This window comes from Sceloporus occidentalis, unplaced genomic scaffold (assembly GCF_023333645.1).
Source record: "Sceloporus occidentalis isolate IW3139 unplaced genomic scaffold, rSceOcc1.0.p SCAF_9, whole genome shotgun sequence".
NCBI classification, from domain to species: Eukaryota; Metazoa; Chordata; class Lepidosauria; order Squamata; family Phrynosomatidae; genus Sceloporus; species Sceloporus occidentalis.
In genome coordinates, this window is record NW_028316989.1 from 7099356 (window position 1) to 7123230 (window position 23875).

Below are 23875 nucleotides of genomic sequence, written 5' to 3' on the forward strand. Positions count from 1 at the left end.
AACTCAGTAAATCTTTCCATAGCAGCCTCTTCCAATTTAAGGTCCTCCAATATTGTTACCACTATTCCTATAATCCCCAGTCAAACACAGCCAATGGCCAAGAATGATAGGAATGCAGCCCCAAACTCCTAGGGACCCAAAGGTCAGGCAAGAGCGCAGAATGCGCCAATGGTATCATAATGCACCCTTCCTTTGTAGCACCAACAAAATACTTGCAATGGTAGAATAAACACTTTGGATGTTCAAAGTTCAATTTACCCTTATTTCCACTTTACAAGGTCTCTTACAACAAAGCTGTGTTGATATGGATTGATGCAGGGCCTGCACTTATGGACTCTCTTTGGGGGTATGACTACTGGGACAAACATGTTGAGCACCTACAGCATTTTCTACTTGTTGTTGTTGTGTGCCTTTACCACTACAGTGTTATTTTGCAACCCACCTGAATCCATTCAAGTCCAACCGTATGCATAGAAAAATATGCCTTGCTCCCTATACTCTCTCCCCACATCACACCAATCATTAATGTTAGTACTAATCCTAAAAGGAAAAAAGAATGGTTTATTCAGTCATTACAATAAATATTGTGAAACATAACAGGCTGGTTTAATTTCAGGTACACAATTTCAAATGAAACGAACGATCCAAGAGATTGGCAACAGAGCAGCATATCTGAATGGCTGATGCCTGGTTTGGCAAGATACGCCATTGAGAAAACATTCAAATCCACGTTCCAAAATTTGTTCACTGGAAATAGTGTCAACTTTATTCAACGGAAATACAAAAGGCAATATAAAAAAGTTAATTGATCATAGCCCAAACAATAAGCATCCAGCAGAGTCTCATTTTAACAAAGCCACGGTCACGTTAAAAACAAACAAACCTGCAAACATTTCTCCTTGTTAAGTTGCATTTCCAGTACCTAACAGGAGAAATCTACATCTTGTTTTTTCACATTAATATTTGTTGTTCTTTATTGAATAGTGGTTTTTATATTTTGTTTAGTGTAAAAAAACAAACAAAACAAAACCAAAGGATTATTTACTTTAACCAATTATTTTATAGCAGAGTCATATAAAAAAGTTATATAATACACTTTGGCTTTGCTGGAATTGAGTTTGCTAGTTTTAAAAAAGCTCAAGTTGAAAAGAAAACACCCCCAAATGTTTCTCAGAATGGGAAAAAAAGGATCATCTTCTAGGTGTTGTTGTTTCCATGTCTCACATAAATGCCTCCCAACTTCATTTTTACATTCTATGTGCACAAGACTATTTGCAAATTGCGATGTATGAAAGTCCAAAAAATGCTGGCTTTCTTCTACTGAACAAAAAGAATATGGAATTCAGATGTTAAGTTCAAAAGGAAGGATAAAGTAAGGAAAACCTAGAGACTCACAGTGCCTAACACCTATTCCATTTTAGCAAAACTGAAGCCACTCCTAAGTAACTTTCCGTACCATAAACTGATAAACATAATCAGATAGCTTTGGATATGGTCAAGGGAACAAGTAACCACTCAACTAGAGAAATAGATGAATTGATCCAAGAGAACAAGACTGAAGAAGAGGTAGAAGCTTAGCCAAATCTTCAATGCTTACTTTATTCTGATGCTAAGAACCGGACAGCCTTGACAGCATCAACTTAATCCCAGTGACCAACTTTGCAGCCACACCAACTCTCTCCACTTTCTGTCTGGAAACTTAGTATGTCCTGCCTGACTAGAGAAGGATTGGGGTGTGGTAAAAGGAGGAAGCAAAGCATATTATTAGAGAAACTGATTTTCTGGGGATTCATTCCCCTTTATACCCTTTAGTATACACTATATTTTTCAGTGTGAGGGTTTGTCTTGTGTCCATTGACGTCCCCCATTTGAAAAACCACAGATACATTCTCAAAGTTCGTGCCTACATCCTTAAATCGTTCCACACACTTCAGAAACTAATTGGCACTCCTTTTTGAAAAGAAAAACACACACTCACAAATTTACATTGATTTTGCAAGAGCATGCAGCAACAGGATGTCTCATGGTTTGCATTTCTCACATTACAGAGAAAATGCACAACTTACTTGACAAGGGATGAGCTACCCTTAAATTCAACTAAGGAAACAATTAAAATGAAAGGGAAAACAGATAACACTCCTTCAACTACTGCTGTCATTTCAAGTGATCTGAAAAGACACAAGATTAAGAATATTGTACTCCTCAATAGTACTGCTAGTATCCACCTCCCATCAGGCCAAGATAGTATTGCCAAAGGAAAGGAGTTATGGGAGTTGTCTGTAGCATCTGGAGAAACAATCTAGAGCAGCATGAACTAACAATGGTTGGTATGCAAGACACACAGGTTTATAACAGTCCACAACAGTTATTTCTTAATAAGTCCACATTTTACTTCAGTGTAAAAAACACTGCACCTTAATGGAAGCATTTGCTTACAAAACACTTTCTCCCCCCCCCCCCCGCCCCCCTGTATCCCTTATTACCTGTTATGTTTCATCCTTACTGCATGATTTAGTTTTGTTTCCAGTTAAATGCAGGCAAGGCTGGTTAAGAATGGCCAAAATCTGATAGATGTCAGCCAACCTGTATCTCTGAGATCTTATATGAGAGAAGGTTGTGCCATTAAAATGCATTAAGAATTTGCTGACATAAAACTAGGGTGTCAGGGATTGGGGATAGAATCTAGTCTTTTCCTTGCTATACTAGGTATCTGTATGAAGTTTTCATACATATATCTTTCATAAGTATGAAAAAGAGCTAACTAAGCCTAAAACTAAATCAGAGACAAGGAAACAGTGAACTTTCAGAATACTCCAGTGTCCATTAGCCACAACCCAAATAGCCAAAAGGTCAGACAATGAAAGCTGAATTGCAACAGCATCCAGAGGATGCCTGTTGTAAATGTTAACACAGGACAGAACACATTTCCCTACCTTCAAAACAGGGGATTTCTCATGCATTATAGCCATACCAGTTTGTTCATTTTACTTTAAAGTCCTCAATAATGCTCATTTTTACTGATACACACCTTCCCCCCTTGGGAATATCAGCAGTGATTTTACTCCAAAAGAATATTGGGGGCTGAATTCTAGTCGCACTTTGAAAACACAAGTAAGAAAGCAAACAGAAAAGAAATAAAAGTTAAAAGAGATGCCTGTTTGCAATGTAGGAACCATCAGAAACAAATCTAAGGCACAGCTGACAAAATGACTCATAACCGGTTGTTCCCATTTTACAGAGATACATGCTTAACACTTTGGGGACACTGTTCCACTTTCATAGTTGGGAAAATGAGAATTTAGAGATATCAAGAAACAAGGAGAAAGCTTCTGGATGATGCTTGTTCTGCATGGGCAAAACAATTTTAAAGTAGGAGACAAATAATGCAGATGCTAAGTATTCAGTAGAGAATCTAGCAAGATGATACCTTCCCAGTTTTGCTGTTGCTTGGTGCTGGCCTCGTAGTGGAAGACAACTACAGCTGGAAGTAGCAGTAGTAGTAAGTGGTTTAAGGAGCACAGCTTAAGCCTCCTTCCCATCTCAGTCTTACTCACACAATGACCCATCAGGGCATGTTTATTATAAAGTCCAGGGATGCAAGATGCAATGACTACCAGTAAATTATCTTAATTCTAGGCAGGGCTGATTTTGAACGAGAAATTCCCAACAGCTCCACACACTTCAAGGAAGAAGGCCTTTGCCACTAAGTCTACTTGGTGACCCTTTTGTATAGCTACACTAGAGCTTAAGGCCTTCAAGGGTTCGTACCCTGAATACAACTGTTCAGAAGTATCTTGATGACTAAACACATGATCTACAATATATATGAGCTTAAGGTGACATCTGAAGGGGAAAAAATCTGGATGGAGATCTTACTGGCCTAAAGACCATGCATATAGCAAAGTGCAATGTAAGGTGGAATAATTACTGAAGCTCTAAATCTCTTCCTTTTCCCCCCTAGAGTAAACTTTTACTTCCACCCCTAAATCCAGTCTTCCCTAACTGCATTCTCTGGCCTAGAAAGAGGCCTGCAACCCAGAAGTAACTGGCGCTCTCTGGTTTCCAATACAGGTCTGGTGGCCATCCCTATCACAGCACTAAAGGAGAAGAGAGACATCAAGATTCAGATGTATTCTGTAGATGCACTTCAAAATAAGTACCATTTGGACATGCCTTTAGTGTGTTGGTATTTAATGCTTTCAGTCATCATGCCACATGTAGAATTTGTAGTGTATGTGGTTTTGTTGTTCTTAAAAAATTCAAAACATAGCACCTTTATCAGAGGGCAGGGTGGGATAAGCATATGTGCTGCAGGTGAAATCCAACAATTGGACAGCATGCTCAATATTCCAAGTACAGTATGTAGTGGATGTTTGATTGATGTGCTTCCTATTCAAGACGGGTCCCAGCAAACACTCAAATCCAACTTTTAAAAAGAAGAGGAAAGAAAAACCTCTTTCTGATTCTTGAATTGGTTGGGAAAATACTTATTATCCACCTACTGGACTTTAACTGTAGCCTACGTACAACTGCCAGAGGATGTTGTCATTTCTAGCAAGAGAGTTTCTCCTCCTCTAATTACAAAAATCCAATGAACCAAGAAGTTTTGATTGAAGTTGCTGCAGAGTCAATCATGGGAGTGCTTTTCTAGCTTCTTTGTTCCTTCATGTGCACAAAAGCAAACAATGACAGCAAATTTGACTGCCGAGAAAGAAGTCAGGAAGCTAAACAGTTAGGTGCTTCCAGTCTGCCTTTTCAGTACAAAACTGGGGTTTCTGCAACATCCTAGAAAAGAGAAAAATCACACTGAGGAGAGTGGCTAGGTATCAATTTCATTCATTTGACTGAAGCTCAAGCTGTTCCAATGGCTCAGTTCAGATTCACAAATCTCCCCCTGCTCCTAGCCAGTTTTCATCTCTCAGCTCCTCGGTGGATCCATCTGACGACTTAGAGGGAGTTCCAGCCTGGTCCATAAACATGTTGGGAATGTCCTTGCCAAAATAGATTTTGCTGTTGGAGGCAATCGCTTTGTATTTCATCAGCTGCAAGTACTCTGGAGTCAGTTTTAGCTGCAGGAAGAGGGAGCACACCAGGAGTTCAGAATTAGGGTAACCATTACAGATTCAAATTATGTCCAAGAGGGCTCACAACAGACTGAAAATAACATAGATATCAGAAATATAAAAGGGAATTGCTTGTGTCTCAGTGGTGGCACGGCTAAGCAACATGCTAGTGCACAGTATTTGGAGCTTTCTCTCAGCTTTTCCAGCTGGTGCTGTCTTTTAAAGGCACAGGTAGCTCAGGTGAAGGATCCCTCCCAGGATATGAGCTGCCAAGCAGCCCCATCTAGAGCAGATCCTATAAGAGATGGAGTATCTCATTCTGAGAAGATGGAACATGGCTCCTAACTCATTCACTGGCAATGTGATGAGACAGTAATGGCCAAAACTAGAAGTAATAGGGTCGAGAGCTAGTGTGGTGTAGCAGTTAAGTTGACAGACTGGGATTGGAGAGATACAGGCTCTAGATTTCACTGAACCATGAAACTCCCTGGGAAACAAAGGGTAAGACATTCCCGCAGGCTGCCTTCATTCACAGAATTTTTGTAAGGAGTAAATAGGAGCCAGAGCCAGTGAGGAACAGTGGTTTGAGTAATGGACTAGGACTCTGGGAGACCAGGATTCAAATCCTAGTTCAGCCATGAAAACCCACTGGGTGACCTTGGGCAAGTCAGAATCTCTAAACAAGAGAGGAGTCATATATTTCACCTTCAGTTGTTTGAAGGAAACACAAGACATAATTTGTGTTGTATCCTATCCAATGGGATCATTTCACTTTTCAATCAGGGCTGCTAATAAATACAGTTCAATTAAATTTGTATGCACAGCAGAAGAGTAAAATCACTATGGGAAGAAAAATTACACTATTTTTAATTAACTCGAAGGACCGGAGGCAGCATCTACAAAGAGGCATTTCCTCTGCATGAAACAGAGGGATGCTTCTTAAAAAGTCCCCTTCCTCACATGGATTTATATATAGGAAAATGGATTTGTACATACAAAAACAACAACCCAATTATAAATACAATGGTGTCCAACTAATGAAGAACAGCTCTTCAAATTGTTCGATAGGTATTGAAATCATATGAGCACCACCTACAGACTGAATAGATATAATCCAGAGACGTTCACCCTAGTAGTAACTTATCTCAGGATATCAACATCTGAGGCAGAGACTCTTGTCTAAAAGTAATGGGTTTGAGCATTTCATTTCTGCAGGAAAATGCAAGTACAATCTGGAGGTCTAGGAGAAGGACTATTATAGGAAAGCTTGACACTCTCCTCACCTTGTTGGCTTCTGCCATCTTCAAGGCAGTGTAGCACTCAGCATCTGCTCTTGCCTTCTCTCTGGCAAGAAAAGCAGCATCTGCAAAAAGAAAGGGGAAAAGTGAGACTTCCAAACTCAGAAGTCACAGGTCTATTGGCGGTGGCGGCGGGGGGATATTCTTGAAACAGACACATGTTTTTCATTCTTTCAACTGAAGCTTTGCAAATGCCAGCTGGCTCATTCATTCTGAGAGAGGAAAAGAGGAACAATGAGAATAAAATTGAGGATTGTTGTATATTAATGTCCAGTAGTGAGAGAAAGATAAAGAGGAGGAAAGGAAACAGAGGGGAGGCTGGCCTTGGTGCCACTGAATCTCATTAACCTTCATTCCTTCTAACAACAGTAGTGCAACCAAAGCCTAAACATCTGAGAACAGTCTTCAATCTGGCACATCACACTTAGTTTTACTACAATTCAGTTTTACTACAACTGCCACCATCCCAGCCCAGCCCAGCCCAGCCCAAGACTGGCTTGAAACATACTATTATTGAAAATACAAATGTTATGCCATGCAGCACAGAAGAAAATGCTCTTTGAAAACTCAGATACAAGACAATTTAGAGCAAAGGTGGGCAGCTGTGGCAGATCCAGGGGCCACCTTGTTGTTGTTGTTATTATTATTATTTTCTTATATCCCGCCTTTATTCCAATCCAGGTACTCACTTTATGCTCTGGGAGTGCTAAAATTATAATAAAAACCCCCAAGGGGAACCATAATCCTGTTCTCAAAACAGGTGTGTTTTATGTTAAACAGTGCAACAAGTTCTTTCAACTTATTAAAAAAGATAAATATATGCTCACAGAGGAGCAGCATTCCACATTATTTTGGCTAGGAAAATGGGAGTTGGGAATTACTAGGTACTGGGGGCCACAAAAACATCCTTAAGGGTGAAAACGGCCCCAGGGGCACATTTTGCCCATTTATGATTTAGACTGAGGGATATAAAAGACCCTAAGCCAGCTTCTCTCCAAAAGCAAATCAGCAGGGAAAAACCAGATTAATATACCTGCAAATTGGGGTTTATACTAAAAATGGGCTTGAGTGTTCTTTAAGTGGGAAGCACCACTGCAAGTGACATCTACTGTTCTGAGAGTGTGGAAAGACATTATACTAAGTCTTCCATTCTCTCACAAACATTTTCATTACTGAGAAGCACAGCCAGTTATTTAAAATCGCCAAATACCAGTCACAAAATGATGCAAGTTATTCAGTAAGATTGCAAAACCATTTACTGTTGCTGATTCTTCTGGTGTAGAAAGCCTAATTTACAAGCCAACCCTTGCAAAATTGCTTTTTTTAAAAACGAAAAACACCTACTTCCTTCTGAACACCCTCTTCAACTTGCACTATGTTGTTTCAAAATGCAAAACTGTGTTAGCTGGTCATTTCTGCTGACATACTGAGAAGGCAGCTGCAACAATCCGCAACAGCTGAGGGTGTTTGCAGTTCAAGAGTACACTGCAGTTGGCTTGGCAAAGCAGCTGGAAGGGTCTGAAACAAAGCCAGGAATTCTCTACTTAGGGTAATGCTGGGCCTTCCAACTCCTACAGGAGTTGCATCAAGGGCCTGGTGCTTGGCAACATGCCTTGATGAGCAAGAAAACTACCCAAGCTCAGCTGGGAACAGGCTAATGATCTGTAAACCTCTAATTGGCTCCTCAGTGAGATGCTGTAGGGTTTGATAGGGTCTTTAATGAACCTAACTGGATCGAAGGACATGATGCTTAGAGGCAGTTTAGTAGGGCCTTTCCCAGCTCCAGGAATTTGCCTGACAACAGGAATGACAAGGATGTGGGGGGAATCCTCTCAGCAATACTGCATGCTCACAGAATAATTTGACTGGCAGCAACAGTAGCTCTATAGCTGTGGGGATGGGCCACAGCTAAGCAGCCGAGTACATGCTTTGCACAGCCACAGCCTTCACATTCAGTCCCAGAGTGGAGCTGCTGCAAGTCAGAATACATAATACTGACTTGGGCCTGTTACAGATTGCCAAAATAAAGCTGCTTCGGGTCTCTTTGGAGATATGCTGTTTAAATGATGCATGCATCCTAAGAATCTGGAAGCTGCACCAAAGCTGCACTCCAGTGCTTAGGAATGGAGTGTGGCTTTGGCGTGACCTCCGGACTCTTAGGACCCATGCATCATTTAAATAGCATACCTCCAAAGAGACTGGAAGCAGCTTTATTTTGGCAGTCTGTAACAGGCCGTCGTCAGGCTAAGGAAGCCTCTATGTTCCAGCCTGCTGCCAATGGGACTGAATTTGGGGATTTTATTTTCACACCAGGCATATATTCCACTATAGAATATAATTTCTCTGTTAGTAGTGATAGGACTTCATAGATCAGATTTCTAGTCTAAGACATGATACTCTTGGGCCAATTGCTTTCTTTATCATCACAGATTATTGCCCTTGCAACAGAACAGGATATATACACATTATTACTGCCTTGAGCAAAGCAGAAAGGCAGGATATAACTAAAGCAAGCATCCAGGCATGGCTCATAAAAGCAGGTATTCTCAGTCTTGATTTTGCAGTGAAATGAGCACATGTACAAAGACCGACATGTGCATTACTAACCAAGGTAGCTGAAACATGTGATATATTTCTTTTGGTCTACAAAATGCTGGTTGCAGAAACAATCAAAACATATGTAAGGAAAATATCATTAATAAACACTTTATATTGGCAGGAATTCTGATGCTATGGAACAAGGGGTATGGGGAAATGGAACTAGTCAGAAGACGCTGTTGTTTGGAAAATGATTCTCAATTATACAATGTACTTAAATCTCAAAAGACAGAACACAGTATCACTCACCCATTTCTAGTCACACAACCTATGTATAAGATGCAATCTTTAATAATACTCTTTTTTCAACCTTTTTTCACATGTGAGAGAGTTCCACTTTACCCACACTTAGCTCTGAGAGGATGTCCTTTACTGAGGGCTATAGCCCATGCCAGCTCATGTTTTAATAGGTGATACAGGACTCATGATTGCTTTTTAAAACTTGGGACAAATAGAAATACCTTAAATAGATTGCTATTCACCTTCAATCTCAGAAATTCTCTTCTCAGTCTCTTTTTCCATCACCTTCTGTCCATATGTTATCTCAGCCACCTGAGCAATTTTTTCTGCTTCTGCAATGAGAAAATAAAAACAGCATGACCACAAGAGACAGCATGGATGGTCAATGCTATTAAAATTTCCTGCTGCACAGAGACGTCTAACAAAAATATTTATTAAAATATTTATATCCCACTGTCTATCCAGTGATCTGAGAATGGCATACAAAAAAAGCAATCTGACAGATTTAAAACCTTGTGAATAATTAAAACAATTTTAAAAGGCTAAAAACATACTAAACAATTTAAAAGTTTTAAAAAAGTTTTTAAATGTTAAAATAGTTTTTAAAAAAATTAAAACTATGTACACGTGAGGGCTTTTAAAAAGTCAATTAGGTGCCAAAAGCTTTCATGATCAAACATATCCATCCTCTGTGCATGGATGCTCACCCCAAGAGCTGATGGTTAATGTCTGCTAAGCCTGTCTTGCAAACCTAAAGAAAGAACTAAGTTACAACAACCTCTCAGTTGTTAAACTGTTTCCCTTGTTACATGTGAGGATTTCCATTTGAAATTACACTATATGCATTTATCCAGACCATGGCATGCCTTTGCTTGTCACGTAACTGTTTTATCTCACAAGTAAATTCACTCCAAACTCTCTTGTCCTCTGCCCTAATAGATTCAGTTTGGGAATGACACATATCATTTTGGCCTGGGAAGAGACCTACAATCTAAAATCTCATACTCTCCCACTTCAAATTATGTGCAGTCCACATAGTTTCTTTGGCACCATTCACCACTTCTTCATCTACCTCCTTGTTTATTGTAGATCCTTATTTCACATTGAGCCCTGCCTTTTCCCTGGGCAAAGGATTACATATATAATTACAGGATGTGTCTCCGTTATCTGAAATACTTGGGATCAGAAGTGTTTTGGACTCTTTTCAGATTTTGGAATATTTGCAAACCATAATGCAGTATCTTGGAAATGGGACCCAAGTCAAAACAAGACATTCATTTATGTTTCTCATACACTTTACTCAACCTGTGCTTATGTGCTACACAACCTCTCACTATCTGTTGTCTCTAAATAAATATTCACATATGGAAGCAAGAACTGTACACAGACCAATGAGAGCTTTCTTCCGCTCTGTCTCAGCCTCTTTCTCTACAACCTTCTGCTTTTGAGCTGCGATCAATAGCTTTGTCTTCTCACTTTCCCTAGAGGGATCAAAACAGGCAAGGTAGTAAAACATCAACACATTGAAATGCCCCCAAGTGAAAGATGCTTGATTTGGCAGGGTGCAGGTGGGGAGGGATCGACAGACTTTAAACATTTTGGATCTCCTTTGCGTTTTTTTCAGAACCTCAAGAGCCACTTGGGATTAAAGTACAGAATGTCTCTGAGCACATTCTCACCCTAGGAGTCTTTTTTTCAGTTCCAAAACCAAATGTATGGTTCTTTCACACAAGACTTCAAGAATATAGCAACAAATGGTACTTTCAAAAATGATTTCTTTCATTTTGTTGTTGTTGTTAGAAATTGAGCAAAGTCCTGAACTGTAAGAAACAGGTTATTTATATGGAATCTGTTTGCTGTTTGTGAATTTGAGAAACAGTTCCATGCCATATATAAAATCATTTGACTCTTTGGATAATGTAGCATCAAAGAGATCCCTAAACCTGGATTCAAAAGCTGCCTCCCAATTCTATGATTCTTAGATAGCAATCCCGCCCCCCTCCCCCTTAATCATATGGGTAGCAAAAGAAAGAGTTCCACTTACATGAGTTCATAATTTTTCCGAATTGTTTCTGGTATGTTTGGCTTTGTAACTCGAACTGCCTGGACAAAAAGAAAGTGTGGATGGTGGGGATGGGTCGGGTGAGATGAGGGAAGTGGCTACTGAGCAGCACATAATAAACACAATCAGTGTTAACAGTATTATCTTGTATCAGGGGTGTGACCTAATGTCAAGTTCATGGAAGAATCCCTGTGTAAGCAACCAGTGAGGTTGATCCACTCTAAAGCAGCACAAGAAAGCCTAGTCATTTATTGGAAGGCCGGATGCCCATAACAAGAAATAGTCCTGCTATCTGGTTGGCACTATGGGACACCAAACTCCTTGTAATGCACTAAACTTCATGGGCTTGTAGAATTGGGAGTGGAAGATTTAATGGTGGACAAGCAAGAGACTCAAAGTATCTGCTGCCCACACTTCATTATAGCCCCCCAAAAGATCAAACCCTGATGTCTGGCATTGGGACCATATTAAACCTAACTGCTATTTTCCCACCCCTTTCTCTAGATTTGGATGACTGCCTGATTCCTGATACATTTGTGTTTACCTGAATGATGAGTCCTGGGGCCATGGATGTTAGATCTTGTTGGAGAGCCAGTTTCAGGTTTTCATCAATCTGATCTGGTAAGGTATGAAACCAACATTTAAATAGAGAGTGTAGCATCAAGCTGGCAAAGCATGGTGATACAGGTCTCATAGACCTCTAAGGTAGAGAGACCTTGTTGTAATCATTGCCCCCACACCATAAAATAGGAGAACACACACCATGCTGGATGTGGATAATAAAGGCATTAGCACTTACCAAACAATTCAATATAGACTTCCTGAAGTGTGTGGACACTGCAGAACTGGTTGAGTTCATGGTGGATCTTGTTAAAGATGAGAGCCTTGTCGTAGTCTGCAGTATAGTTCTTTACTATATCATACACTATTGAGAAAAAACACACACATGGGGTCAGATTAGTCCGTAAATATTAGTCCATTTCTTCATATGAATATTGGCACGAGTCAGGAGTAGGGTAAAAACTTGCCAATCTCTGCATCACACTTCAACAATATTACTACTGTAGGTATTCACCACAGTAAAAACCTGCTTCAAGTATTCTGGCATATTCCTTCATGCCACACCCCAGAAGACATTGTGACAAAAAAGATAACTCACCAGCACTTTGAATCAGGAAATTTACAACTTCTATTCGGTCAAAATAGATCATCACTCCCCCACTGCAGAAGGAAAGAGTGAAGAGATGTGAGGATTTGACAAGACATCTGATGAGCACAAAAGACAGCAACAGCTTGATTGGGAAATAGATATATCCAGCAGACTGACTGTCAAAATTCAATTGATGGGATATCCAAAACAGAGAGGATCTCTCTCTTACAGCACCAGTTGTATTCTGCCTGCAAAATGATGGCAGACTCATAAAACAGAGCTGACCTGAAGCAAAGGTGGCCAAATGTAGTCCTTTAGATGTTACTGGGTTGCAACCTCCATTAACCAGCCTAGCTTACAGTGGGTAATCATGCTCTCTGCTTTACCTCTGCTTTAAAGGGAAGCATATGCTATCTTTTTTAAAGGTATATAAAATAGTGCCATGTATAAAATCAGGGTAAGAGACAGCATGTAGTGGCTTGAGTGTTGACTATGACTCTGGAGATCAGGTTTCGATCCCTGCTAAACCAAGGAATCCCACTGAGTGACCTTGAGCAAGTCACATTCTCTCAGCCCCAGAAAAACCCTGTGATAAGGTCACTTTAGGGTCACAGTAAGTTGACTTGAAGGTACAAGAAACTACTATCTTCCAGCTGTTTTGGATTTCAATACCCGCAATCCCTGACGATTTGAAATGCTACCAGGGGCTGTTGGAAGTCAACAAAATATCTGAGGGGCTGCAGGCTACCCATTCTTGATATGAACAATTAAATATAAATGCACTTTTTTCCTGCAAGGTTTCAAAACTCATGGAATATTTCATGAGATGTTGGTGATCACAACAAACTCTAAAATCAAAAGGTTTCTCATTTCTTACTCATTCAGGCTCATTTTCTGGCTGCTTTGAGAACAAAAATTAACGTTACACTGTAAATTTCCTATAGACCAGTTATCCTTCCTTAATGTAACAGCCAAGAGATGAAGATATGTACATCTAGAATAACTCATAATCAAAATATTTGTTTAGAACTTCAGCCAAATATTTGTCTTAACAAATTAGGTGCCTATTTTGCTGGATACTCAGAGTATGTCAGACCACAGGCTGCCCAAGGAAGAAGATTCACTCAGAAACAAATTACCTGCTAAGGGAAGTTTAAGAATGGGTGGAGAGAGAGAAAAATGCCATCTAGTGGTATCATCTTACAAGTACAAAGCACTTTTCAGCTTCTTCCAAACACAAGGCCATCAAACTTCCCCATATGCAGGAACAAAGCACGTCTGTGTTGAGTTGCATTGCAAAAATCAGCCAGGAAAGTTTGAAACCATAAGGTCCTATAAAATGGCTAACAGAAAGCCTAGCACTCATTGAAGGAAAGACAGACTATAAATGTAACTAATTAACAAATGAATAAAGAATAAACTTAATTGATTCAAATCACCTTCATAACTACAAATCAAGGTACAACATCATTGTCCAAAACACACTGCAAAAATAATAAAGTTTGAGACTGCTTGAACTACCCTGGCTCAGTGCTAGGGAATCCCGTGAATTGTAGTTTGTTGTGACACCAGAGCTCTCTGACAGAGAAGACTAAATGTCTCAGTAAACTACAGTTCTCAGATTTCCCTAGCATTGAGCCAGGTTAGTGAAAGCGGTCTCAAATTGGATTATTTTTGCAGTGTGTTTTGGAACCATAAGGCATCTGTTTGGAAAGATTCTTCTGTCAAGATCTTGAACCATGAAAACAGAGATGCTTTTTACTTCTATTATGTGGAATCATGCTCACAGAAATAACAAAAACTGCCTATGTTATTTATGCAGACCCCTTTGTGATAGCAAAGTCCAAGATTGCATACTACCTCAAACTATGGTAAGGGCAAGGGCAAAGGGGTTATCATTTCACTGGTGGAGCCACAATTCACCTTGTGCCACATGGGACATTTTTTACTTCATCCGTTTGTAACGTTGTCTAGGAAAGAGAAAGCAAAAGGATTTGTAAGGAACAGTACAGATTGAATGTAGCTCCTGCAGAACAAACAATGTTTCTGCTGTGTGGTGGCAAAACTCAATCTCATTCTCATAGCCAGTCTCCCTTTCCCACAACCCAGAGAACTGATACAACTGCAACTGTCTGGCTCTATCCATTATCTCAGCTTACTTTTATGGCATTTATCAGAACTGGAGATCAACCCCACTCATCCCTTCTCCAAAGATTGCTCAACAAAAAAACCACAAGCCAAACTTGTCCAACGTGTTTAATAGAGCTCAATCTACTTGTGAAAAAAGTAGAAGGCCTTGCTTGACAACAGGGCTGGACATAGTCTTCCATTCAGATAAGAAAAGGGAAAAGGTCATATGGCCTCAGAGACAAATTTAAGACAGGGTAAAGGGCAGCTGCATTGTGGGACCTGTACTGTTAGATGAAACATCATGCACAGCTGAAGAACAATTGCATGGGAGTGAAATCAACACGAACTACAGTTGGCCCTCCATTTTTGCGAGGGATCCGTTACAGATCCAGCCCCCCCACGAAAACAGAGACTAACTGATATTCAAGCCCCATAGGCTTGAATGGGGCGTGTGCCTGTGAAGGCGCGCCCCATTGAAAATAACGGAGGTTGCCCCTCTGCGAATATTCAAGACCATGGAGCTCAAGTCTGTGAGAACAGAGGGGCAACTGTAAATCTCAGCCTGCGAATGACAACACTAAAACTGGCAATACCTACAAACATGCCCTGGCCTCATGGACTTCCTTCTTTCTGCTCCAATATATCCCAACTTCATTCCTTGCTTTGCAGTAAGTATACAGTCACTGCTCCTAACTCGCAGAGCTGAGATCTGTGACCTTAAATATCCGTGGAGTGGCAACCTGTGCTCTTTCCAATGGTGCATGTGCTCGGGCCATACGCACAGGGGTGCGCCCCATTCAAGCCTATGAGGCTTGAATATGCGCGAGCCTCCATTTTTGTGCGGGGGGCTCCGGAATGGATCCCCCACAAAAACGGAGGGCCAACTGTAGTTTGCTGGATCATGTGAACTGGAGAAATGACACATATCACTAACTTTAATGTGGAACCAGTAAGGGGGCGAGGAGAAGGAAGCTAAAGCTGTGGCTGTCAGTTCTGGTTTGGAGGAAAACTATGGCCAGTAGTAACTATGGTTTGCCCACTATATTTCACATCATGTTTATCATGAACTAGAAAGTGATGGATGGAATCAGAACATGTGAGGGTATCTTCATTACATGGCCAAAATGTGAAACAGTTCATTGTGTGCTTCACACTACAACACTGTCATTTAAATGGCACAGTAGACGATAATTCTTTTTTCCTACATTTATTGACAGGCTACTAAGCTTTCTCGCATTATGGTCACCCTACGAAGGTGGCTGAAATTCAGCCTTCCCACATTCCACTCAGATATATCAAAATTCGTGAAAGGAGCCTATTGTGTATTGCACACTTTAGCTCACTGAGATATTCATCAGTCAAGACAAAATATTAAAATAAAACACTGTAAAAGCCTGTACAGTGCTTTGAACTTTTACATAATTTGAGAAAGAAACTCGGATGTCTTATAAATAAGTATACAAACATCTTGAATTGAATTACTGAATAGGGGGACATTTCATGTTTAGACTTGGGCCCCATCTTCAAGACAGTTCTTTATACATATGCAAATATTCCAAAATCCAAAACATTTCTGATCCTGAGTATTTCAGATGAAGAAGATTCAATCTGTACTATTTGATCAACCAACTAATGGGTCAATCCTCAGTTCTACATAACTGCAAGTGAATGCTACCAACATTATCAAGCAGTTAACAAATGTGATTGAATGCCATCATCATCTATAACTATTGTTTTGTAGCATATTAAAGTCTTTAAAATGGTTTATAAGGTACTACAAAATAATAATAAAGATGCAAGACTTAAATAATAAGAAATAAATATGAGGAAGGTGATCTGGCAAGTGCTGCCAAACATACTTTAATTTCTCCCTTTTAGAAAAGGACGTACCCCTTAAGTCTTTATGACTACAGAGGAAATGTAAAGCAATATGGCACTTTACCCACTCCTTCTCCCATTGGATCACTCAGTGTGGTAATATAGAAAGCTATTTATGTAAAGCACCTCCTCAGGTATATCAAGACCAAGCCTCCTCAGGCTTGCAGCAGAACAAAGAGAAGGACAAGATATGCACAGCAAATTCACTGTTCACAAATGGCTCACCATAAAATTAACAGCCACTCATGATGCACTTTAGAACATCTTCCATGTAGCAAGCAGCAAGATATAATATGCATCATCCTCCAAAAAAATGAAGGAAAGACTATATATAATTTATCTATTTTCCTAGGCATCCATCTCAGGTTCAGTGACACTCATTTGAACTTTATACAAAAATACAGACTATAGAAGCAGATGAATAAAATATTTAACACTATATAAATATTCATAATATCCACTTGAAATGTAACATTTCTCAGGCCCAAAATCTGAAGGAGGTAATAGAAAAAGAGACAGTAACTGCATCCCAGACTTCTTGGGTACAGCTATTAAGAGCAGTATGTACGCCTTTACAAAAGTCATAAAAAATAAGTACCTGTACTGATTTATAGGAGGTAATGAAAGGCAGCATAAGATGGAAGCCAGGACCACTGGTGGATGTCAATAATGCCCCTCCCCTGTGGGGGGTTTAAAAAGAATTAAGAAGCAGAGAAATCACAGTAATGCAGTTTTTGTCCAGAATAATAACAGTATAAGACATTAAAAATACTGACTTCTGAACCGTCTGCAGACCACTACTATACGATCCCCCACTTCCTCATTATCTAGAAGAGGGCTAAGGAACCTGTAGTCCTCTTGATCATGCAGGAACACTAATGTTATCTTTTACCACTGTCCATACTGTCTGGTACTGATGTGATCTGGAGTCCAACAACATCTGGGGGGCCACAGGCTCTCCATCCCAATCTAAAGTTTGGTTGGTGGGTATACATAACAAGGCTTTATCTGTAGCAGTATCCCAGCTGAGGAACACTCTAATCCAGGGAAGTTAGGCTGGCGCTATCTCTTTGAAGCTTCCAATGGGCAGCCAAAACAATGCTGTTTCACACAACAGTCAATGTCTGAAATTGCTGTTTTAACTGTTTTAAAACTGAATTATAGGATTTTTAGACCACTTTTAGGAAATTTAAATAGCATTTTAATGTGTTTTAAAAATGCTTTTTATTTTTGTCTTGTTTTAATTGTTTTTTATTTGCTCATCACCTTAGGAGTCCTTGTGAGTTGGGAGGTGATGCCCAAATACTTTAAATAAATAAATACATTTCAACATTTTGGAGGGCTACATGAGAGCCAGAGTGGTGTAGTAGTTTGAGAATTGGACAAAGACTCGGGAGGCCAAAATTCAAATCCTCATTCAGCCGTGGAAACCCGCTGCGTGACCCTAGATAAGTCACACTCTCTCTCCTTCAGAGGAGGGCAAAGGCAACCCCAATCTTGCCAAGAAAACTCCACAACAGGGTCACCATAAGTCAGAAATAACTTAAAGGCACTCAACAACAACACACTCCCCAAATCTGATGTGAAGGAGTGCTGGCATCAACCTATACACAGGCAGACACCACAAGTCACTCCAAGGAGTCACGCACCTGTAGTAAACACCAATATGCCCTTCTTCAATCTTGTGTATTGCAGAAAATAGAGCAGCTGCCACCAGGCTGGCAGCTAGAGCTGCTATGGCACCCAGCTGAGTCATCCCTGAGAGTATAACCTGGGAAAGAGGAAGAAAAAGGAGGAAGAGAAAGAGAATGAAAGAACAATTAGTCCCAAATATTCTGGAGCTCTGTGTGACACCAGTCCCATTATTCTGTCTGTACCTTTTGGCACAGGATGTTCTGCTTCATGATACAGAAAGAGATTAGTCAGTAAGTTCCCTTGCCCTATCAGATGAATTCCATCTTGCCTAGCATTCCAGCAGCCAGAGGCCAGGTGCTTTCTATAAATTGACAAACAGAACACAAAAGAACTGGCTAGCTTGTCATAAAAGCCTGGCACTACCTGATGGCACTAATAGAATGTGGGTGAACAGGATTCCCAAAGGACAAAGAATAAGGTTTTGGAATACTTCCCCCGTCACCTATCCAAAGATCTCCAGATACATTTGACTACAACCCTCACCATCTCCACTTAGTAGAGATTCTAGGAGCTGTGGCTCAAAACATCTGGAGAGCACCAAACCTAGGAAACCAAATGCTTTAGAGCAGTGGTTCCCAAACTTTGGATCTCCAGATGTTTGGACTATGGCTCCCAGAATTCCTGACTATTGGCCAAGGTAGATGGGGCTTCTGGAAATTGAAGTCCAAAGTACCTGGAGGACCAAAGTTAAGAAATTACTGCTTTTGAGTACTGTACTACCCTTTAACTTCCTCCCAGAAGTGTAGTGAAAGAAGAATTATGCCCAACAGATGCATACAGATTTTCATACTTTACTACTGAGACTGTATTATTGGGGGGAATGCTTCTCTCATCCTGTCTTCAAGTCATTCATTCGTCTTACCGTGCTCTACCTAAGCTATCTGTTATGGTGTAAACCAGTGTTTTTCAAGTGATCTGAACTCAGGGATCAGCAATGTCTTTTTTCCAATGGTGCTTTCTAACCACTGAAATTCTTTCTTTCCTGGAAACATCCTGGAGACACAACCAATGGCTCAAGGATTAGCACAAGTCCAGGGATTGCCACTTTAAGAAACACTGTTATAAGCCACGGTATTTCTAAGAAGCCAGAAACAAGAGGGCCATACCAACTTCTGGAGCTGTTCTTGCAATGCAGCTATACAGCAAGAAGAAAATCCAAATGGTACCACCTCTCTCTGGCCCTATACAGACAGGCCAAAATAAAGCTGCTTCAGGTCACTTTGGAGGTATGGTGTCCTAAGAGTCTGGAAGCTGCACCAAAGCTGCACTCCAGTCCTTAGGACTGAAGCGTGGCTTTGGTGCGGCTTCTGGACTCTTAGGACGCATGTATCATTGAAACACCATACCTCCAAAGTGACTCGAAGCAGCTTTATTTTGCCCTGTCTGTATCAGGCCTCTCACACACATTTCTTAATATAGGAAACAAACCATTGGCAAATTGGTCTAGTGTAGGCCTGAACAAGTGAACAACATTTGTGCAAAAACAAAACCATTACTTACCAGAAGATAGTACAGAAGACTATGCAGTTATAGCATGTTGTTCTAGTGGGCTAGACTATAACCAATACATGGGGAAGCTAGGTTTGGCTAAACATTGGGAGAAAATTCCTTTGGCAAGAGATGTTTACTAGTGGAACAAAATGCCTCAGTAAGTGGTGAGTTCTTCATCATTGGAAATATTTTGGACAGACTGGGGAGCCATCCCTCAGGAGTACTGCATTTAGCTACATGTTGCAATGAGCAGGGTTTTTTTCCCAGGGCTTTAAGAGGATACTTCAAGTGCCCCGGGAACAGAGTCCAACTCCATGAGTCATTCTGGAATGAACTTTCCACTAGACTCTGTTATCCATATTTCCAGTATCTTTCAAAGATGTCCAAAATCTGATGACCACAACGCGTTGTTTTGAAGACAGTCTCTGTCACAAAAATGAGTGTGCCAAAAGCAATCACAGTATTCAAATGCCTGCATAGACGACTCCCACAAACAATCCAAGCCACACAACGTTAAGAGAGGCAACACAATCAGCCAGGGAGTCCAATGAGCCCATACAGACAGGCCAAAATAAAGCTGCTTTGGGTCACTTTGGAGGTATACTGTTTAAATGATGCATGAGTCCTAAGAGTTCAAAAGCCATGCCAAAGCCACGCTCCAGTCCTAAGGTCTGGAGAACAGCTTTAGTGCAGCTTCTGGCCTCTTAAGATGCATGTGTCATTTAAACAGCATACCTCCAAAGTGACCCAAAGCAGCTTTATTTTGGCCTGTCTGCTTGGGCCCTATAATAACTTAAGCAGCACTTGACTAGATGACCCACAGGGTTCCTTCCACTTCCAGGATCCCATGACCCCATAACTGGGTTGGAAGGAAAGCATCCTTGGTTTCTTTGAGGTTAACTGCGTTCTTTTTATTGGGAAGCACCAGTTGAAGGGGGGGGGGGATATAAACGTACACAAAATGAAGGAGAGGCATTCCATATGGGAGCCAGCATAGAATAGAGGTTTGAGTATATGCTCCAACTTCTCAACAGTTCTCAGATCTAAAATGTAATCTGCCCTGCAGAAACAATCCACTTTGACACCGCTTTAGCTTCCATGGAATCCTGGGATTTGTAGTTCAGTGAGATACTTAGCCTTCTTGTTGGAAAGGATATCGCAGCATTGAGCCGTGGCGGTTAAAGAGAGCTCTAGTGCCCCCAACGAACTACAAATCCCATGATACTACAGCATAATGAGAGACCCACAAATCCCATAGCATAGAGCCATGACAGTCAAAGAGAGCTCTAGGGCTCCCAATGAACCACAAATCCCATGATCCCATAGGATTCAGCCCAGGGCTGTTAAAGAGAGGTGCTCCAACGAACTACAAATCCCAGGTTTCAATAGCACTTAGCCACTGCATTTAAAGTCACCAGAACTACAAATCCCAGGTTCCCCTAGTACTGAGCCGTTAGTTAGAGAGACCTGTGGTGCCCCCAAAGAACTACAAATCCCAGGATGCCACAACACTGAGTCAGGGCTGTTAAAGAGAACCACGAATCCCATAGAATTCAGCCCAAGGCAGTTAAAGAGAGATGCTCCAACAAACTACAAATCCCAGGTTTCCATAGCACTGAGCCATTAGTTAGAGCCCTGGTGCCTCCAAAGGACTACAAATCCCAGGATGCCACAGCATTGAGTCACAGCAATTCTAGAAGGCAGGAAGGAGAAGGAGACCGACCCTCCTGAGGAGGAAGAGAAGCCCAGCATAAAGCGCCGCACGTGGCCCCTTCCACTCACCGCCTCCTGCACCACCTGCTCGCGCTCTCGCCGCAACTTCCGGGTAGTCGCTTTCGTGACGTCATCAACCCTCGACGCCGCAGCTGCTGCTGCTTCGAACGCTGCTGGACGCTTTCGCCCCGCCCACAAGGGCGCCACAGCCGCGCCACTACCGCCGACGACCAGCAGGGGCCGCGCGAGAGCAGGCCAAGAAGTGGAGGAGAGTTTGCTTGATTAGAACAGTACAGTAGTTCTTTTCTATGCATACTCTTCTAATCCATCATCATCATCATCATCATCATCATCATCATCATCATCATCATCATCATCATCATCATCATCATCATCATCATCATCAGTTCTTCTTCTTCTTTCTGAGTCAGCATGCAAATCCATTGAGTCAGAAACAACTTAAAGGCACACAACAACAACAAATGCAAATATGTACAAATTCCCTTGTTAGAAGAAAGACCCAAGTTCCCAATGTGAGCAAAGAAAGGATGGCATCAGAACAGAGGCAATATTTTTTGGAAACTCAATGGAATCGAAAGTGGAAGATTTTCACATCGCTAATATCAGTTTTTTCAGAGACATATAGTCCTGTTACTCTGGAATATCAGTATGCAAAGGGACCTTGTAGCATCTTTGAGATGTGAGCAAATTAATTTGTAGCATAAGCTTTCGTAGACCTCTGTCTACTTCCTCAGGTGCAAGATGCAAGTTAGATTTGCCAGCTGTCCTTTATTGTAAAGGATGCCTCTTAACTGAGGGTCAGGAAATGTGCCCATTATAGGGCTAGCAGCATACCCTCCAATATTTCAGAGACAAAAACCAGCACAAGAGTGGCAAAGAACCATCAGAGTGTGATTGAGGTGGCACTATTATTAATTATTAGTTATTAATTATTAATAACTAATGATTACTTATTCATTATTAATGAGAAAGGGCACGCAAGCTAGTAGAAGCTGCAGCATTTTGTTTTTGCAAGAGCCTACTGGGAAGGGAAAGAATCCATCAATTCCTGTTATCTCCATGCTGAGTTGAAGCTATCATGGGTTTTCTTGGCAAGATTTGTCCAGAGATGGTTTAACCTTGCCTTCATCTAAAGCTGGGAAAGTGTGACTTGTCCAAGGGCCATCCAGCAGATTTCCCTAGACAAGCAAGGATTCGAACCCTGGTCTCCAGGGCCATAGTCCAACCCTTAGACCACTACACAATGCTTGCTCTCAGCTGCACTATTAGTTGCTGCAAGCGAATTGCGCTAATTGGGAAAAGCAACTGAAGGAAACAGAGTACAAAGGAGGAAAGTGAGGGAAAGAAAAAAAACTGGGACTGAAAAGGATTGATTTGATTTTCCCTGCCATATCAGGACAGTCGGAGTTTAATGAAGGCCAAAAGCTTATAATATCCTTTAAATAATAATAATAATAATAATAATAATAATAATAATAATAATTGAAAAACAGTAGAGATATTTTTAAAATGTGAGTTATACAGTAATAATAATAATAATAATTTGTTTTATTTATATACCGCTATTCCAAAGATCATAGCGGTGAATAGCAAGTAAGCTAATTAGCAAGTAAGCTCATGTGACTCCTTTAATCGATATAAGTAACTTCAAGAACTCTGATTTGCCCCTTGAAATTTGAGGTCAGTGCTCTCCAAGAGATCTGTTGAAACATTAAAAACCTTCAGTTTGAGATCACTAAGGATGATATCACACAATTGAAATCAGACGTATAATCCTGTGTCATCCTGAACACAATCATGCGGATTCACGTTATTGCGCGAAAGGTTACCGCACGCGATCGCTGGCAGTCCGAACGCACTCCAAACGCAGTCATGCATCAATCCATGGTTAAGTAAATTCGGTGAACTAGCGAAGTCACAAACCCTGTTCCTAGGCGATGTCGCACTCAGTGCGCTGTTGTTTGGTGTGATGTGCATGTCTCCTTTGGTCCTGGTTCCCCCCCACCAATCTGGAAGGGGGGTGTTCACATGAAGCCAAGCTGCAATTCCGCTTCCGCTTGTCCTTCAGCATTGCTGGGGGGCGGGGGGGGGGGGGGCTGCTGCCTGCGAATGAAGAGGCATAGATTGGGAGCTATTGGATAACCATTATATTCATGTTTTAACACGACAAGAGTGAATATATGCTCGTTTTAACGTGAATAGCGTTTGTTTTTCCAACCATTCTTCCTGCCCCCCCAACCTCTTTTGTGGGGTTCCTTGGTTCCTCTCCCTCACTTGCCTAAATATGCCATGCTCCAGTCATCTGGAGTCTCACAGCATGCGCAAGGGGGCCAATGCACAATTACGAACCCACCAATGTGATGGCTTACTTTGCAGAGAACCTGGGGCGTGTTCGGGGAGGCCATTACAGAGAATTCAAGGTGTGATAAGTAATCACGTAATTGCATGAATTTTCGAATTGACCTCGCTATCTTCTCTTTCGAAACTGAGAGCCTCCCGTCCCGTTTGATAAACTCCTAATCCAGCAAATCAGGGG

General features: G+C 41.1%; 1 protein-coding gene across 2 annotated transcripts; it reads right to left on the minus strand.

Moving 5' to 3' along the window:
- Positions 1–2468: 2468 nt before the first annotated feature.
- ERLIN2 (ER lipid raft associated 2) lies at positions 2469–21466 on the minus strand. Of its 2 annotated transcripts, none has more exons than XM_089537637.1 (12): positions 21388–21466; positions 18069–18190; positions 17018–17099; positions 14335–14381; positions 12421–12482; positions 12061–12186; positions 11806–11879; positions 11244–11302; positions 10589–10680; positions 9442–9531; positions 6347–6426; positions 2469–5069 (listed from the first exon to the last, which is right to left on the minus strand). In XM_089537637.1, the coding sequence occupies exons 2-12, from the start codon at positions 18173–18175 to the stop codon at positions 4881–4883; spliced, it is 1008 nt and encodes a 335-aa protein (XP_089393763.1). In that variant the 5' UTR covers positions 18176–18190; positions 21388–21466; the 3' UTR covers positions 2469–4880. The 2 variants fall into 2 exon arrangements, with proteins under 2 accessions (XP_089393763.1, XP_089393762.1); XM_089537636.1 differs by having other exon boundaries at positions 21329–21405.
- Between the last annotated feature and the right edge of the window lie 2409 nt (positions 21467–23875).

What these genes read in the sequence shown, in the direction of transcription:
- ERLIN2 (XM_089537637.1), bottom strand. Translation starts at nt 18,175, where the DNA reads ATGACTCAGCTGGGTGCCATAGCAGCTCTAGCTGCCAGCCTGGTGGCA. An exon ending in CCTCCTATAAATCAGTACAG is followed by an intron (nt 14,382 to 17,017) that starts GTACTTATTTTT and finishes TCTCTTTCCTAG; the next exon opens with ACAACGTTACAAACGGATGA. An exon ending in TTTCCTGATTCAAAGTGCTG is followed by an intron (nt 12,187 to 12,420) that starts GTGAGTTATCTT and finishes TTTTCTCAATAG; the next exon opens with TGTATGATATAGTAAAGAAC.